A 20,148-nucleotide genomic window follows, 5' to 3' on the forward strand; every position below is an offset into this window, starting at 1 on the left:
GTTTCAGAACACTTGGTTTTAAATCGCTATCTGGAATATTTTCCTAGGTATTGAATAATAGTAGATGAGACAAAATAAAGCCTTGGCGCACCCCTCTTGTTCTTTGCATTTCTTAAGTTGATAATGAGTTTTTAATACGTAGTGGCTTTGTCAACTGACCCCAAGATAAATTTTAAACAATCTGGAGATTATTTGTATTAATTTTTTCTGAGTGATGTCCATCATTTCTGCCGATTTATGCTATCAAAACATTTTAGTCCCTTTAGTCTGTTTCTCAAAAGTCCCTATCTCGTTCTCCATCTGGGATAAAATTGAGTAGAAAAAATAAAATGCGTTGACAAATGTTAAATGTTTAATAAAATTTATATAGCAAATAAAAAACCATAAAATTTGAACTAGTAATAACATTATCAAAATAAGTCTTTTTGTGCAATTGAACACTGTAGATGTGACAAATGATACATAGTATTCGATTGAAGTTAAATAAATTTTCATTAAATACAGGTACTATCCAACAGTATTTGTAATGTATAGACGTGTATACATATAAAACTTAAAATTTTGTATGTATTTCGGGGTTATAGTTGCATCTTTCGACTGTCAATAAATTCATTTCTCCACCAAATAACGTAAAAGACGTATTAAAGTATAGTTTCAGAATTGTAGTCAGTACGTTCTCAGAAATGACAGCGACATTTTCCAATGGAAGAACAACTAAAGGTTTGTTCCAACTCCATACAAAACCATTTTTGAACGGTTACGAGTATGCGCAGTAACGATAAATGTGTTACTACGCATAATTATTCGTTATTGCGCATGCGCATAACGATTCAAGAACGGTTTTGTATCGAGTTGGAACAAACCTTAAATATTAACTACTTTCGGTCGGGCGCAATAAAATCTGAACACGTTCGGGCGCATTTCATCTATGAGATTAAAAATAAATTTCTGCCTAAACTTAAAAACAAAAATTAACAAACTCTACTATTCAATTAAAAATGGTTATTTTTTATTTTCAGCTAACATTTTTAAACAATCACATAAATAATTAACAAAAAAACAAGTTATTTAATCATCAAAGAAAAACGCCACCCGTAGGCACACCAAATATCTAAGTATTTCGCCGCCGCATACGAAAAGTATAACTCCGAAAAATGCCGGTAAGAGTAGAACTTTCAATGAACGCGCCGCGAAAAATATTATTTTCGATTATATGATTGTGAAAATTATAATCCCTAATAAAGTGCTAGCGAAAAAAATTATTTTTTGAGGAGTATCAGCAAAAAACATCATTTTTGTTTTTGGGTCCACGAAAATTATAATTACTAAAAAGTTCTCAGAAATAATTGTTTCGTCGGTAGAAACAGAAAGGGAAATAATTGTTTTCGTCGGCATCTATTATGAACTACATCGTTTCGTTATAAATATCTTGGGAGTTATAATCTTCGCGGACACGCATATAAAAAAGAATTGTATCGCCAACACTTATCAAAGAGTTATTATTTTCACTGGAAATGTATTAGGAATCACATTAATCATAGGTACCAGCGATTTAATCTCACAGATTTGATGCGCCCGACCGAAGGTTAACAAAAATCAGTGCAGTGGACATGCAATTATTTTATTCCTATTGGGACCGTGCAAGTTCGGAAGAGCGACACCTGGTTTCATAGCTCAGCAACATTTGTAGCACTTTTAATTACATTGGCCAGTTATGTTATTCCTGGTTGCTGGATAATTATCAAGGCCATAGCCCACAAAAAAGAATAAAAAGAAAAAGTAAGATTGAGGTTATGTTATTAAAAAGTAAACATAGAATGTGTATGTAGTAAATAAAATTAATTATTAAAATGCAATACTACAAGTACAATACAATCAACTAAATTTTCTTAATAATTGCATATCACATTGCTATTGATTATGTTCAAAATAAGAGAGCTAAAAGGAACTACAACGTTAACGGGATTTTATTGTCTCATATGGTCAATGGACCTCTAAATTTGAAAAAATCGCGGAGTGCTACCATTTAAATGGGTGCGTTTTTGAGAAAGAAGTGAATTAGTCCCTAGACACAGGTTGAATTAGGGTGAGTTCTATGCACTTTTGGTACAAACACGTCTACAGGAAAATTGTTCCAGGTTAAATTTACTATCTAAATAATACATTTTAAAGTCAAATTTTTTTTTTTACAAAAATATATTTAAAAGAAAAGCAAGAAAAAATCCCGAAAGAAAGAAATTTTGTTTTTTTGCCCCATAACTTTTGTCCACAGGGATATAGGTATAGGCATTGCTTCAGCGAAAAAAACTTCCATTCTTTCTCTTTAAAATGAAGTTTGTTAAAAGTCTCCAGGATTTACAGTTTCTGAAATATGATTTTTCAAAGTTCGCCACTCACAGCATTTTTGGGCCATTTTCCACATTATTTCGCAAACATTGTTCTGTAACTTTTTTCTACGCATTTCTAGGTATGTATATGCAATTGTACATTTAGTAGAAAGAGAAGCCAATTATTTTTAAAATGATCTATTGTATAAGACTATACGGCTCTTTTTAAGCAAGTTATGCTTTTTCAAGGTTTTATACTTTTAATGATTTTTGATATTTTTAATGATTATTTTTTAAATTTCTCATTATGCCTTTTTTCTTGTATATTTAGGTATATACATTGTGGAATAAAAAAGATAATTTTCTCTACTTTAAAAAGGAGTATTGCAAAAAATATACAAGAGTATCCGTAATTTGAGAAAAATTATATATTCTTTTAATTTATTTTTTTCAATTAGAAGAATATAATTGCATAATATAACATAATTTTTAATAACAAATATCTTTTCTTAATAACACTTTTCGATATTGTGAAATATAAAGGTACTTTACTCTTCAGCTAAATTCATATTTTTTAACAGACCTCGTACACTATTGATAAAATTTTATATCTGATGATTGCATCTTACATTTTAGACTATGCAGAGCATTTTATAAAGAATAATTTTTTTCATAAAGGTAATAATAAAAGTTTTCCATATGGAACTTAGTGGGACCTATTGCATGTGAATATTATGTCACATTTTGAAAAAGCATATCTTGTTTAAAAATAGTTCTAGAATTTTTTACGATACACCATTTTAAGTAAAGAAAATAAGCTTTCCTTATTATTAGACAATGTATATACCTAAAGATACAATAAAAAAAGTTATGAGAAATTTAAAAATAATTATATACATATCAAAAATCACTAAAAGTATAAAATTTGAACAACCATATCTTGCTTAACAATAATTATACAGCCTTCCACAATCGACCATTTTAAAGGTAATTGACCTTTCTTCCCATTAAATGTAACATTGCATATACCTAAAGCTGTGTAGAAAAAAGTTACAGAACAATGTTTGAGAAGTAACAAAAAAAAAATGGGCCAAAATCGCTGTGAGTGGCGAAATTTGAAACATCATATTATGGAAACTATAAATCATAGAGATTACTACTAAAGTCATTTTAAAGAGGAAAGATGGAAGTTTTTTGTTCTGTGAAGCAATGCCTATACCTGTATCCCCCTAGAAAAAAGTTATAGGGCTAAAAACAAAATTGCTATCTTTCGTGTTTTGTTCTTGCTTTTCTTTTGAATATATTTTTGTAAAGAAAAAATATTTTTGACTTAAAAATATGACATTTCGATAGTAAATTTAACCTGGAACAATCTTTCTGTAGACGTGTTTGCACCAAAAGTGCATAGAACTCACCCTAATTCGCCCTGTGCCTAGGGACTAATGCACCCCTTTCTCAAAAACGCACCCCTTTAAATGGTTAACGTTGTAGTTCCTTTCTAAAATACATAATCAATAGCCTATAAATATTGTGGAGGAACATATAATTTTTAAAATTTTCTTCAATGATAGTAGGTATGAAATATACGTAAATTTGACAATTAATTTATGAAATATGCTAAGAAAGTTGCAAGATTTCTCCGCTACTTGCGCACGATCGTTTCTCGTATCCCCTTTAAGTACTTGCACACAGCGAATATCGAAACGGTTGACAATAATTATAGTTTGGGAATATAATTGGCCAGAGCAGTCGCAATAAATATCGTTGTTCAATTTGGTTGCCTTTTCGACTTCTAAAAAATGACATGAATTACTAATGAAGCAAATTGCATGTGTAGGAATGTATGGTTGTACGGTCAATTCGTTATTATCATCAACGTAGATACTAGTGATTTCCATAGTTATTCATCATCCCACGAGTATTATTTAAGCAATAATGATTATTTTGTCGTCCTGAAGACGTCAAACCACTTTATCAAGATTGTTTTCATTTGATTATTAACTTTTAACTAAAAGAATGATCGGTACGCTATTGAATATTAATTGAGAGATATCATTAAGTCGTTTTTATCTGACTATTTAAAATACAGATTATTAAAAAAAATAACAATCTGGCAAGAATATCATCACGGTAAACCATACAAATTTCTGACAATTTAGTACCTACAATTTTGAAACTACATATACTATACGTTCGTAACTATATAACAGGAATATATTTTAACACCGCTTTTCCTAAATTTGTATACAGAAAAATCTATAAATTTCCCAAAATGATTACCATACTCTAAAAATTGTATTTCAAGAAAAACTTTATCAAAACCTTTTTATAGAAATAAATAACATTAAAGAAAGCGAATAATCAGCAATAAAAAAACCAAAGGTATAGCCAGTATTATTAGTAGACATATTTCCTATATTTGATAGATATTTAAAAAATCATGAACAATCTATGACTGCCTGAATAAACTTCTTACACATAACTGCCAATCTTTTTGAAAACGGTAATTTTGTTTTGTGTATAAACATAAAAACTAACAATTAAGCAATTTACTTAAAACATAAACAAAAAACCTTGTCAGTTCTCGACATATTGCTATAAAAAGCGCATTAGGGGGGGAGGGCATGGTTTGAAATTTTCGATTTTCTTTATTATTGTAAATATAAGTGCATAACTACAAGAATATTCTCTGAAAATTTCAGATTGCTCGGAGTAAAATTACCAGAGATACAGCATGTTGAATATCCGTACCTTCGACTCGCTTTGCCGCGGTTTTGCGCCAGCACGCTTGAGTGTAGCGAGAAACGTTCAACAACTGTTCCCCTTCTCTTTTGTAGATTACTTCGCGATTCAAAAAACATATTCCGGTGCGCGTCACTTTACTATTTGACAGACAAAAAGAAATTGAAAATAAAAGTTGTCAAAACTTTAAACGAGTTTTTCTCAAAACTTCACTTTCAAAGGTGGTGGACATTGTAACTCACAAACTACAGTCAAACAACCACAATCAATGTGGCGACAGACCGATCCGGATATGAAAAAATCCGGATATCAAAACCACTACTTCTTTTACAGTCTCTGAAACGTTTTCTCCTTCATACATTCCAGTAATCAACGCCGTCAATAACTTTCGTCGATAGACACGTTTTATAGATTCTATTAATACATTATTTCGCCATCTTTTAGTTCTTCTTTTAGTGCGTTGTCCAACAGCAGGACTGCTTTTCTCGGTAGATTTCGGTAGATCCGGACGGTGCAGAACCGTCCGGATATGGCAGGTTGTACTGTACTCTTCCGATCCACCTGAAATTTTGCAAATATTTTCTTTGGACATTTCGTGAGGTAACGCTGTCGAGCATATTTGGTTTTATGCCAATTTTTTGTTTAACAATAATAAATATGTTGATTTTCACCCTTTTGTTACAAATAATTTTGCTTTTTTGACTTCCGAGTAATACCAAAAACTCAAAAATCGTCAAAAATAAAAAAACTTAAAAGCGTTACTTACCTCAAGAAACTCATAAACTAATAAAATCTTTTTGAATTTTTTATTTCACATGATCCTGTGACGAGTTGTGATGTCCACCGAAAAATCCAATTTTTTAGGTGTCTGTAAAAATTTGCCACCGTTGGCTTATTTTTCAGTATTTTTCCTTGACATTTTTTTTAATTGTACTTAATATGATTATTTAATTTAAAAATAAAATAGTTGTACCATAGTTTAAAAAAAATCACAAAACTGTGCTTGAAATGTTGATTTCAAACCATACCTCCCCTTAAACATGCATCATTGTACTACTGTCATTTATTCTTTATTGTTCTTTAGCTTCGGCTTTAGCTTCAGTTATAGCTGGAGTGGTTTTGTTGTCTCTCCAAATGCAGTAGTTTAGCGCTGTGGCCAAACCTAACCAGATGCAATATGGTACGATAAGGTAGCCAGCTGTAGGGTTGATCTTGTGGAAAAGGTATACCATACCCAAGGCAGTGCCGTTTATTAGCTGAATCTCAATAAGAGCCTAAAAATAATAAATGTGTACATATTATAAACTACATTATAGTAACATACAGAGCGTTTACTTTGTAATTAGATATACAACATTGAAGGAAACGCTAAAATCGGCAACATCCACTACAGTATCGATGTTTAATCGTCCATCGGCAGGTTAAAACAAATAATTTAAGTTCGAAAATTACTCATTGACAAGGAGTAGGTAACGTAATACCATTGTTAAATTACCGGCCGTGGTTATCCACATTACTTGCTTATTGCTTACTATTCCTCGTTCAGTGTTCCCCTCTCTTTAACTTTGGAACACACCCCCTCCGCTCAGCAAGAGTAAGAGCCCGTTCACATGAGGGGCGCGATTACAACTACATACATTTGACTTATTTTAATGACCTAAAACGCGCGTTAGCATGTGAACGGTCTCAAGTAACTAGGATCTCAAGTGACTATGCTATACTCTTAATGTTTATAAATACATGTCTAATAAATTATCAGTAGTAATTGCACAAGAGCTCTAAAATTATCGAATTTTTCCCGAGTGACACTTTGACAGTTTTAATTTCACGACCCGAAGGGGAGTGAAATTATGTCAAAGTGTCACGAGGGAAAAAATTCGATAATAATTTTAGAGATCGAGTGCAATTTGTTGCGATTATTTCATGAATAAAACTGTTCAAAACCAAAATTTTATTGTAACTTATTTATGTAAGTACAAATTAGTACAATTAAACACACAGCTGTTATAAATATTTGACGGTTGAAAGTCATCACTTTTATAATTTTTAAAACATTTAGGGCCGGTTGTTCGAACGCTAATCAACAATGATCATTATCAAATATTTAATTACTGTCACCAACTGTCAATGTCTACTTTGTTTGGGTTGCTGAATTACAATTATGAAATTACTTAATTAATTATGTTAATAATTGTTATGTTAATTGATTACCTAATCTCATAATTAAAATCAATTATGTTTTCAGCAACCCAATAAAAGTTGACATTGACAGTTTTGGTGACAGTAATTAAATATTTGATAGTGATCATTGTTGATTAGCGTTCGAACAACCGGCCCTAATTGTCATTAATGTCACTGAATGTATTTTTTCGTAGCAATGAAGGGCATCTGACGTAAAATATACTTGACGACGGGATATTATCAAAAATTATCGGGTATAATATCACAAGAGAGTGAGAATAAATTGAAAATAATGCGACAGTTTTTGGAAAATTTGTTGTCTGGCAATAGACACGAGAGCCCGCAGGGCTCGAGGGGCTATTGCCCAACGACAACAAATTTGAGTAAAAATGAAACATTATTTTCTTATTTATTCTTACTGTCGTGTGATATTCGTAAGATTATTTTTTAATACGTATATTATGGATATTTTCTTAAATGTGACAGTTGTCAAAACTAGGAAACTGGTTGCCATTAAACAGAAACAATCTACTTAAAAAATTCTATCGGTAATTCTCTACAGTAGATAATATAAGTTTCTCAGTATAATTTTAATCTGATTGGACAGAATTAAACACGTGATCAAATATCTTACTATACGATTGGAAGTTAAAATCATTAAAAAATAATCAGTTTAATTTTTATTTCTGTAGCTTTTTATTGGTCCTATGAATGAAATATTTACAATAATCCAGAGCCGATTGAATTTGGGTTGCCGGCAATAAAAATTGATACTCTAATGATTGCTCATGCCGCCGACACTTTTAAATGTTTACATGTCTATAAATTATAATAATATCGTACAAAATATATGTAACGCAAAGGGGTAACGCAAAGTCTTGTTTGTCAATTCCAGTTGATCTTTATAATTTCGATCACTTTTTGATGGTTTACATAGTTATACAACATCTATAGATGGCCTATAAAATATGCCTATACATCTACATTTTTGTGTAGGTAAATTTGTTTCGAGGAAAAAAAAAGAGCTCTTGTTCCCAATCTATTTCTAATTCCCAACTCGGTATTATCCATCTGATGTTCAAATTTCCTGTAAATTCTTGTATGGATGATTCTTTAAAAAGTGTGAAGGATATAAGACATAAGATTTCTTATTTAGTAGTCATGGCTTTGTTATGAATTAGGTTTTTGTGTAGTGGTATAACTTATTTTAACCATCTCGATGGTATTTTTATCTGGGTCATAATATTGTATTGCATATAGATGTTATTAAGTCTAGACTTTTCCTTTTGTTTTTTACACAAAAATATACAGTCTAGATTCTAGATAGAAAACAAAATGGTACAATAGGCGATACTATAGATAGACTACCGCGAAGCTTCATACTGTGTTTTCTGTTTTTGTGATTCCAAATTAAAATTTCTCAATGGAGATTGTCTTACTGAAAAGTTGTGTTTTTGTAAAGCTAGTTTTGCAAGTAAGATCATACGATATGGATAATAAATATAATTATGTTACTCTTAAAAGATGTTTTAATATAAATAAAAACAGACACCAAATATTTTCTTATGTTTTGTGAATAAATATGTTTCTTGTTTTTAACTTTTTTTTTTGGTTTTCAACCCGGAATCATTTTCAAAGAAAATATTAATTTATTAACAATTGAAGATCTAATTCTCTTCTATTGTTTGACTTACCAGCTGTAGATCCTTCTTTCCAAAGAAAATTGGAGTCCATGCCCAATTAGCTGCGAGATTAACCCCGTAGACAATTAATGGTAATTTGGCGGGTCCTAAAATCATAAAATAAAATGTAAACAATCACAGAAGGTATACCCTATTCCACGAACATACGCCTGTTTTGGATTACTTCGACAACGAATATTTTACTGTGCAAAATAAGAAGAAGGAAAGTAAATTGCAAATTACATTGTTGTTTATTGGAATAATTATTAGCGCCATTTACTTTCGTACTTCTTATGTTGCACAGTAAAATATTCGTTGTCGAAGTAATCCAAAACAGGCGTATGTTCGTGGAATGGCCCATATATATTAACTTTAACAAAGGGTAAATGGAATCATGAAAAATAAGTAGTCATTGGTAAGTTAAATATTACACAGACAATCATAACATGTAACAACAAAATATAGAGAGAGTACTTTAAGGATTTAAAAGACTTCCAACAAAACTATTTCTATTAATCAAAAATGAATAACCATTTTCAATTTCGTTGCAACACGAAACTACAGCCGCATCATTATTCCAGTTCAATCAGAGAGTGCAGCAAGCACCTCTACCGGTTTCGAAACTTATTAGTTTCTCATCAGGAGGCACATATGCTGCTCTCTCTGACCCAACTAGGACAAACCCGGCGCGCAGTCACGGATAGCAATGAACGAAATGGCAGGGATGCCCTAGCGGCAATTGCTAGCAAAAAAACTAAGTTTTCAATCTAATAGCACATAAACAACATCCAAAAATGTTATTCTACATCCTATCAAACTGAAAACAATGGGAACCTTCTCTGGTAACACCTCCGAGGCTTCTACAATTTGCAAGCCCTAACGAATGCTGAGACTAAGGAAGATGACGGAATTTTACAATTTATAATTCACGTTCCATCTGCTCAGCGCGGTAAAGTTCCAATTGTACCCATCCCTTCGTACTCCAATCAGAGTAAACATGTAAATCAAAATGATGCGGCTGTAGTTTCGTGTTGCAACGAAATTGAAAATGGTTATTCATTTTTGATTTACATGTTTACTGTGATTGGAGTACGAAGGGAACTATTCTCGTTGTATTATGGTATAACTAGACCCAAACCCTGACATCCAAAGTGAGAGTTATCCTCCAACACCAAATTGTTCTATATGGTCGAAAAAGTCACATCATTTTGAGCGTCGGGTTTGGGGGGGGGGGGGGGGGAGAAATCTATGCGGTTTAGTATAAGTAACCTTCTATACAAAAATGTTCTACATTAAATTTTGAAATAAAAAAGGTCCTATACATAATCCTTCTAAAATTAACGGTTTCAAAGTTACTGAGGTAGTATAGTATAATTGATCCAAAAAAAGGCCTAACCTAAACATCTAAAGTAGAAGTTTTCCTCCAACACCAAATTGTTCTATATAAAGTTACACCATTTTGAGCGTCCGGTTTGGGTGGGAGATGGGGGGAGAAGTCGGTAAATTAGTAGTTTTTTTAAGTTTTTCGTCAATATTTCTAAAACTATGCTTTAGTGTAAACAATGTTCTATACAAAAATGTTCTACATGAAATTTAAAATAAAAAAGGTCGTGTACATAATTGTTATAAAATCAACAGTTCCAGAGTTACGGAGGGTGAAAAGTGGAGGTTTTCGATACTTTTTACATTTTTTGGGCAATTTCCTACTGATTTTATTTAACAGGATTGTGTTCTATAAATCAAATTTGCTATTTCAGTGGCCGATGATATGTTAGTGATAAGCCCTTGAAGAAACGTCAACCTCACCACCCAAAATCATCATCAATTTACCAAAAAAATATAAAAAGTATCGAAAACCTCCCCTTTTCACCCTCCGTGACTCTGGAACCGTTGATTTTATAACAATTATGTATAGGATCTTTTTGTTTTAAATTTTATGTAGTACATTTTTGTATAGAACATTGTTTACGCTAAAGTACAGTTTTAGAAATTATGACGAAAAACGTAAAAAAAACTTTTACTTTACCGACTTCTCCCCCATCCATCCATCCAATGGCACTACAGCCCAAATCGAGCCTTGGCCTCCTTCAATAAGCTTCTCCAATCATTTCGATTTACCGCTGTTCTTTTCCATGAACGCGTTCCCAGGAAGTTCCTGGCATCCTCATCGACTTCGTCTTCCCATCTCTTTTTAGGTCTTCCAACCGGTCTTCTTCCCTGCATTCTTGCATTCAGCAATTTTCTGGGGATTCTATTCTCATGCATGCGGACCACGTGCCCTGCCGACCGTAATCTCTGTAGTTTAGTGTGTTGTGCTAGAGTTGGTTCGCTATATTGCTCGTATATTTCTCTATTATACCTAATTCGCCAGTTGTTATTTTCCCTTATTGGGCCCAGTATCCTACGTAATACTTTTCTTTCAAACACATCTAATGCATTGGCAGATTTCTGCGTCACCACCCATGTTTCGCAGCCATAACTTACTATGGGCCTGATTATTGTTTTATATACCCGGAGTTTTGTTTTCCGGTGTACGTCTCGGGATTTGAATATGTGGCCCATCGCGAAATATGCTTTATTTGCCAGCACAAGCCTTCTATTTATTTCCGGTTCTTCTTCACTGCTTGCAACCAGATCCATTCCTAGGTACGTGAATCTATTCACATGTTCTATATCGTCAATAAAGTGTTGTTGCGCCGGTCTATTTGATCTGGTTTGTATGAGTAGTTTTGTTTTATTTGTGTTTATTGCTAGCCCTACTGCTTCTGCACTCTGTTTCAACTCAACGTAGGTTTCTTCCGCTGCATTCATTGTTCTGCTCATTATGTTTATATCATCCGCGTATGCTGCTAATTGGGTAGATTTGTTTGTAAGTATGTTATTTCCGCTTACCGTCAACCGTCTAATTACATATTCAAGAACAAGATTAAAAAGCGTTGGAGCCAGTCCGTCGCCTTGTTTCAGTCCTTGCGTTATCGTAAACGCATCAGTGATCTGTCCTTGAATACATACTTGTGCTTCTGTTTCTGTCATTGTCATTTGCACTAGTCGTATTAATTTTGATGGTATGCCAAATTCTTCCAATATATTAGGTAGAATTGTTCTATCTATTGAATCATAGGCTTGTTTAAAATCTACAAAGAGATTGTAAACGTCCATGTCATATTCCCATGCTTTGGCTAGTATTTGTTTAACTGTAAATAGTTGGTCAATGGTAGATCTATTTTGCCTAAACCCTGCTTGATATTCCCCGATGATTTTTTCCGTGAGAGGTTGAAGTCTTCGATTAAGGATGTTTGTGAATATTTTGTATCCCGAACAAAGTAAAGAGATGCCTCTATAATTCTGACACAACAGTTTGTCTCCTTTTTTATGAATAGGGCAGATTATACTTTTCTTCCATTGTTGGGGGATTTCTTCTTCTATCCATATCTCTCGTATTAGCTGATACATCTGTTGTGTCAAGTCTGTTGTGACTTCTCCCCCATCTCCCCCCAAACCGGACGCTCAAAATGGTGTAACTTTTTACTGAACCATATGTTTACCATATAGAACAATTTGGTGTAGGAGGAAAACTTTTATTTTGGATGTCTGGGTTAGGCCTTTTTTTGGACCAATTATACAATACTACCTCCGTATCGTTGGAACCGTTCATTCTTGAAGGATTATGCATAGGATCTTTTTTATTTCAAATTTAATGTAGACCATTTTTGTATAGAGGGTTGTTCATGCTAAACCGCACAGTTTTAGAAATATTAACGAAAAACGTAAAAAACTACGAATTTACCGATTTCTCCCCCCTCTCCCCCCAAACCCGACGCTCAAAATGGTGTGACTTTTTTCAGAACATTATGTGGACCATATAGAACAATTTAGTGTTGGAGGATAACTTTCACTTTGGATGTCTGGGTTATGCCATCTTTTGGATCAATTCTATCATACTACTTGAACTTTACCGCGCTGAGCAGATGGGACGTGAATTATAAATTGTAAAATTCCCTCATCTTCCTTAGTCTCAGCACCCGTTATGGCTTGCAAATTGTAGAAGCCTCGGAGGTGTTACCAGAGAAGGTTCCCATTGTTTTCAATCTGATAGGATGTAGAATAACATTTTTGGATGTTGTTTTATGTGCTATTAGATTGAAAACTTAGATTTTTGAAGTGAAAACTTCTTTAGGGACGTTGTGCGATTTTTGGATAGGGGAAAAAGCATTGAATTCGCGACCGTCATCGCGACCTTCATCTTTAGGGACGTTGTGCGATTTTTGGATAGGGGAAAAGCATTGAATTGGCGACCGTCATTGCGACCGTCATCGCTTATGCTATATATTATGTGTATGTATACTCCATCTAATTTACTTACCGTTGCACGTCATCCGCGTCATAGCCCGTGACGTCACATGATACCAACACGAAATATTTAGGCGGTAGGTGTGTTCTTTTTTAGAATCACTTTGCCGAGTACACTGGCATTACAGCCACTAGACATATTTTATTATATACGCGTAGAAATAATATTTAAAGATTTCTATTAATGTTAACTTAAAGAAATACACAATACTTAATATGTTTCATTTAATTTGTATAAATGGATTATAAAGCGTTTTTATGAAGCACATTTGTTCGGAATGCACTGCAACTATAATCGAACGAAGGTGATATTTTGGTATAAATTGGTAACATTTATTTGACAGTTGCGGTGATGACACTTCATATTTGTTTATATTCTTTACTATAAGTATTTGTTTCATTATATTTACTGTTTTTATTATGTACTTTAACGTAAGAATAAACTTAATTCTTGTTTTCTATTTCTAAAGTTTTTATTTATTTACATTGAATATTAATTTGTTTTGCTGTATAATCCACTTCCGCAAAAATTGTGTGATGTATTTGATTGAAAATGTATTCAATAATTTTTTGTAATTGGGCAACAATGTCAACTTACATAGATCTCTAACGTAGGTAATGACATGCAACGGTAAGTAAATTAGACGGACTGTATTTATAAATTCTGCAGAGGCATTTAAATTTAAAATAAATGTAAAACCTATTTTAGGATTGGGAAAAATGATTTATTTCGCGACCGTCATCTCTTCGGCGAAATAAATTTTGTACGTATCTATATTATGAGTATGTATACATAAATTGTATAAAAGTATTTAAATTTAAAATAAATGTAAAATCTATTTTGGGATGCGGAAAAAAGATTGATTTCACGACCGTAATCGCTTCGGCGAAATAAATTTTTCAAATGAAAACTTCTTAGGGACGTCGTGCACTTTTTAGATGGGGAAAAAGTATTGAGTTTGCGACCGTCATCACTTTGCCGAAATAAATTTCGTACGTACATAATATATATTATGTGTATGTATACATAAATAGCATAGAACGTACGCAACGCTTATATAAAATAGGTATAGCACTTCTTTTTGGATATGGAAAAGCATTGAACTTGTAATTTATATACTATAAGAAGTTTTCACTTCTGTCGGCACTCCCATGAGTGCTTTAAATTTTTTCTATCAACTTTCTGGACAACTGATTTACATTATTAATAATTAGCATCATTATCGTGGTGCTGCAGCCCTTAAAGGGCCCCAATTCTCTAATTCTCTCAAGCTTTCTGTACCATTCTGCCCTGTCCCTTGCTTGGATTTTCCAGTTGGGAACACCGATCTTCTTAGCATCCTTTGTTAACCTGTCTATCCACTTCAGCTTTGGTGTATATCATCTTCTCATTCCCACCGGTTGTGCTCTTAGAACCTTTTTATCATGTTCAATTCTGGAGTCCAAACTACATGTCCTACCCACTGCAGAAGGTTTTGCTTGATTACTAATGCAATTGCCATATTAGTAATGTGATGATATATTGAATAGTAATTGTAAGATGTCTATAGATAGTAAGTACTATGTCAAGCTTTTGTATACTTTGTCTAATTTACTAACCATTGCATGTCATCCGCGTCATAGCCTGTGACGTCGCATGATACCAACACGAAATATTTAGGCGATAGGTGTGTTCTTTTTTAGAATCACTTTGCCGAGTACACTGGAATTACAGCCACTAGACATATTTTATTATATACGCGTAGAAATAATATTTGAAGATTTCTATTAATGTTAACCTAAAGAAATATACAATAATATGTTTCATTTAATTTGTATAAATGGATTATAAATCGTTTTTACGAAGCACATTCGTTCGGAACACACTGTAACTGTAATCAAACGAAGGTGATATTTTGGCATAAATTGGTAACATTTATTTGACAGTTGCGGTGATGACACTTCATATTTGTTTATATTCTTTACTATAAGTATCTGTTTTATTATATTTACTGTTTTTATTATTTACTTTACTGTAAAAAGATCCTCTATTACAAAAATATAAATTTCACCTAATTTTATCACTACTTGGAATAATCGAGGTTTCTGACAAGTTTATTAGTTGTTATTGTAACATATAAAAAGAAAACTACCGGCTTCATGCCAAGAGCTCGGAGCCGTTTTTTAATTATTAACAATGCAGTGCAAAAACGCCTGCACTGCCAATCTTAAAAGATTAAACTTAATTCTTGTTCTCTATTTCTTAAGTTTTTACTTACTTACATTGAATATTAATTTGTTTTGTTGTATAATCCACGTTTACAATAATTATGTGATCTATTTGATTTAAAATGGATTCAGGATTTTTTATAGTTTGGCAACTATGTCAACTTAGATCTCTGGCGTAGATAATGACGTGCAACGGTAAGTAAATTAGATGAACTGTTTACTACTTTTAATAAAACCAAATATATGATTTTAGGAAAGTATAATAACTATGTTAATTATAATCTGAGGTAAACAAAGCACTACACATTAATAAATGAAAATTCAAATTGCCTAAGAATTTAAGTAGGTACATAATATCTAGATATTATAATTGATAAATAATTAAACCTTAAAATTCATATCAACTACATATATGGTACATAGAAAATCATTTAAATGTGCTCAGCTTTACATTATGTATGTTTTTTTATATCTAACATCAGTACAAAGTCCTTATTTATAGCACTTTAATGTTGCACATTTTAGCCATTGTGCAACAATTTAACATCTGCTGAGTCAAAACAAATTTAATTGTTTTCTACAATTTCAGTAGGTACCTGATAATGTATAACTCTTGTGGCATGATCCCGGCACAATCCAATTGCAGAAAGAATGGTTTTCACTGAAAAAATACATTCTACACTACTCGAGTGTGTCAGTAAATCACATGAGGAGAAAACTTGTACGGACCATGGAATACTACATCATAAAAAATGTATGGCATAAGTACTAAGTAAGGTAAGTTAAGTACATAACGAACAAATGTTCAATATTTTTCAAAAATCTATCGAACGGTACCAAAGACGACCTCTCACAGAGGAGCTTAGGCATAACTTTAAAATTTCATATAGGAACCCCGTGATATGTCGCTAAATGAACATTAGATAGAAAAACTGAAAAATATGTGTTCAATATTTTTCAAAAATCTATCGAATGACACCAAACACCACCTCCACGGACGTAGGGTGGGGAGTTACCTTAACATCTGAAATAGGGACCACCATTTTTTATTGTGGATTTGGATTCCTTACGAAAAAACAAGTAACTTTTATTAGACACATTTTTTCAAATTATGGATAGATGGTGCTATAATCGAAAAAAAATGATATTTGGAAATGGAACATTAAATTAAAAAATGGAAAATCCCCACTAAAATGGAAAACTTCACGTAACATTTTTTAGTTTTAGGACCTAATCTTCACAACTAAATATAGGTCCCCATCACGTTTAAGTAATTGCAAATTTAGCATCCAATGCTCCCCTACATAATATTTATTTGCAAAATAAAGGTGATTTTAAAGGACACTTAGAATTTTTTATTTTTTTTTGTACATCAAACTCATAAGTAAAGTTAGCATTGAACTTTTATTTCACACTTCACTTCATATACCTAAACTTGTGAAATGGATTAATTTAATGCTAATTTTATGACTTAAATGAAAATGAAGGTCATCACATAATCATGAACAAATCTTCATACTATGGGAATTATATCATTCCTAATATTAATAAATAAATTATACATATTTATTATGTCCTTAAAATATTTGATTACCTTATTATTATATGCAATTAGAATTATCTAGACATATAAATAGCTGAATCACCACAATCTTATCTACAAGATTTTTTTGTACACTTTACATGAGATATGAACCAGTTATGAAAAATATGGCTTTATCATATTTCATATATGCATACTTATAATATTAATAGTACCCATTTTGTTCCAGCTGAGTAAACTTAAAACCATTGAGTATTTTTCAAAAATGCTCCCAAGTTTGCATCATTGAAAGGTGTTGAATGGATGTATATAGTCCATTCGCTAAGCTCAGGCATTTTATTTTGTTAATAAACTGCATATTAATATTTTCTTGTTTAAATTTGGATATGAGCAAGTATGAATGGATAGTAATTTCCAGTCAGAGCCAGTCATTCAAAGTTAAACCAACGTAGCAAAAAATAATAACTAAATTTACTAGACAGTTAAGACTCACATCAGTAAACCCAGTACAGCGTAATAGCCAAATATTTTACTGTTTGAGTTATCAAACTGTTACTGTTTCTACAATATGTATTCCTTCTCAAATACATATTGTAGAAATAAAAATTGCCTGTCTCCAGAAAACGGCATTTTTGTGGAAAATCTTTTTCAAGTTTTTTTATTAGTAGGTATTTACTTGCAAGCTACCCTTTGTATGTCTTCCCTGCTCTATGACTTGCCTCTACCTATTTTGGTGAATCATGTCTTCTTGTCAGTTGTGTATTCTCATGGCATGCAAATTTTTTAGAATGCCATCCCTCCATCTAAGTATAGGTCTGCCTATGGGTCTCTTACTGATCAGATTTTTCTCTCATATCTGTATGATGAGCTGTTTTCATTGGCTCTGTGCACATGTCCTGCCAGCCTCAGTGTCTGGGCTTTTATCTCATTGATGATATTTGGTTGATTATACAAGGTTTCCAGTTCTCTATTATTTGTTCTAATTCAGTAGTATCCGGTTATCTTATCAGGGTTTTTTTCTATAATAAACAGGTATTTTTAAAACATCCGGCAATCAATTTTTGATTCCTGCCATATCCATAGAATGACAAGATACTACTTATTGCTTTTATGAAGAAAATTTTTTAAATTACATGAAAATTTCATTATGTGTTTGTATATAAAACTCTTTTAGCCCTTTTGCAACCATCCTGTCCAAAAAATTTTCTTCATAAAATCGATAGTATCCTGTCTTTCTATGGATATGGTAGGACTTAAAAATTCATTGCACCCTATTTTTTAATAGTAAATCTAATTTTCACACGAAAATGTCAAAGGAAACCCGTCGATTTTTCCACAAATTGTAAGTACCTACTCTAACCTTCCAGTATTGCAAAGAGCAGAACTCAGAAAATCATAACTGAACTTCTTGTAATATCTTCCGGTCTATAATTGTATAAAATTCATCACAAGATCTACATTTCTGTCATTTCAGTATTATAAAAAAGATAAATATTAGCCTGTCTTCTAGCAACTGGAAAATTTATAAACATTAATATCGAAGAAATCAAAAAGTCTGTCTAAAAAGGTTAATTAAATTAGCATATTATCAGATTTGCCAAACTGTTTCCACAACTAGAAATAATAACTATTAGCACTAGAAAGTTAAAAAGCAGGATAAATTCACTGGAGATAAAAAATGAAGAATGGGTCTCTTCAACTGGTTGACATTTACACTTAAAAATTCGATTGTACATTTAATTTCTTGAAAAATATATTTTACAAATATTTGCAGATCCAGAATTTAGCATGCCAGAGTCACTTTTAGAAGGATGCCCAATATAAATATTATGTAACAGAGTAACAGAGACCTAAAATTGGCATTGCAGATCCGCTTCCTTCACTGCGATGTGTTCTCAGTCTTATTTTATAGTGAAGAGTTGTAGAGGCTTGGACTGTGAATAAAAGTGATCTAAACCACCTTGAGGCTTTTGAAATGTGGTGCTATAGAAGAATTTTAAAAGTTTCTTGCTTGGAGAAGATTGGTAATTCCACAATACTAGAATATCTCAGCACTACTACTGCGATTATAAAAAGCATCAAGAAAAGAAAGCTTGAGTATTTCATGTAATGATGAGAGGTCCCAAATATAGGTTGTTACAAAATATTATGAAAGGAAAAATAGCAGGCAAACATAATCCAGTATGAAGAAAGACTTCATGGTTGAAGAGCTTGCAAGATTGGTAGGGAATTGATACAAGGATGATATTTAGGGTGGCAGTAAATAAAATTTAGATAGTTGTGATGGTAACCAATATTCTGAAAGGACATGGTACATGAATAAGAGATGAAATATTTGCATTTAGTAACTTACCCTGAAATCCGCCCCCGTCTCTGTACACAAGATATGAAGCATACCCCATTCCACTGTACAAAGTTGTCCAAACAGGGCCAAATGCCCAATTTGGTGGTCTGCATTTTGGTTTCTTCAGATTTTCGTACCATGGATTAATACTCTTCCTGGTTATAAAGCCACCAGCAATTCCTCCCAAGTTGGGCAAAATTGTGAAACCAAGAGCAGGCCAATTTAACTGAATCATTTTTATACTTAGTAGTTCCAGAAGATTCGCTTAAAACATTCAATAAATCTTACCTTTAGTGCTCAGGTGATTGAATGCAATCTTATCTTTATTAGTGGATGACGTTATTTTATGCACTATTAGGTGTAAAGTTCAAATTCCGTTAATTTATTACCTGCCTGCCTGATATCACTTTCCGGTAATTTTCTCATAAAGTAAACATCATTGTTGACATTTGTTGACATGATACAACAAATGAATGACAGTGACAGTGACACTAGTGACAGTGGATTATTCGATTAATCAGACAGTTATATGAGGATTCAGGGCCCGGATTACGTACACTCGATACGCATCGTATCCGCCATGTTTTACCATAGCGCCTTATGGGAAAACATGGCGGATACGATTCGTATCGAGTGTTCGTAATCCCTATGCAGATCTCTTGATTGGGACGTTCCATATTTTTTCCACGCTGTGAGCTCGTACGTAGAGGGGATATTTACAAATTCGCGAGAGCCAGTAGTGGCAAGTCTGTAAACCTTTACCGGAAATTT

The 20,148-nt window shown here is 32.6% G+C and overlaps 1 protein-coding gene across 1 annotated transcript; it reads right to left on the reverse strand.

Annotated features, from left to right (window-relative positions):
* Positions 1-339: 339 nt before the first annotated feature.
* LOC114337397 (translocator protein) lies at positions 340-19,822 on the reverse strand. The gene is made up of 3 exons (XM_028287816.2): positions 19,387-19,822; positions 8,945-9,039; positions 340-6,343 (listed from the first exon to the last, which is right to left on the reverse strand). Exons 1-3 carry the CDS (start codon positions 19,610-19,612, stop codon positions 6,140-6,142), a joined length of 525 nt encoding a protein of 174 aa, XP_028143617.1. The 5' UTR covers positions 19,613-19,822; the 3' UTR covers positions 340-6,139.
* Positions 19,823-20,148: the final 326 nt, after the last annotated feature.

This window comes from Diabrotica virgifera, chromosome 2 (genome assembly GCF_917563875.1).
Source record: "Diabrotica virgifera virgifera chromosome 2, PGI_DIABVI_V3a".
NCBI classification, from domain to species: Eukaryota; Metazoa; Arthropoda; class Insecta; order Coleoptera; family Chrysomelidae; genus Diabrotica; species Diabrotica virgifera.

Bases quoted from the DNA above. Each gene is read 5' to 3' on its own strand.
- LOC114337397 (XM_028287816.2), bottom strand. From the start codon at position 19,612: ATGATTCAGTTAAATTGGCCTGCTCTTGGTTTCACAATTTTGCCCAAC. The intron at 9,040-19,386 runs GTAAGTTACTAA...TTATGATTTTAG, and splicing joins AGACGGGGGCGGATTTCAGG to GACCCGCCAAATTACCATTA. The intron at 6,344-8,944 runs GTAAGTCAAACA...TATTATTTTTAG, and splicing joins GAAAGAAGGATCTACAGCTG to GCTCTTATTGAGATTCAGCT.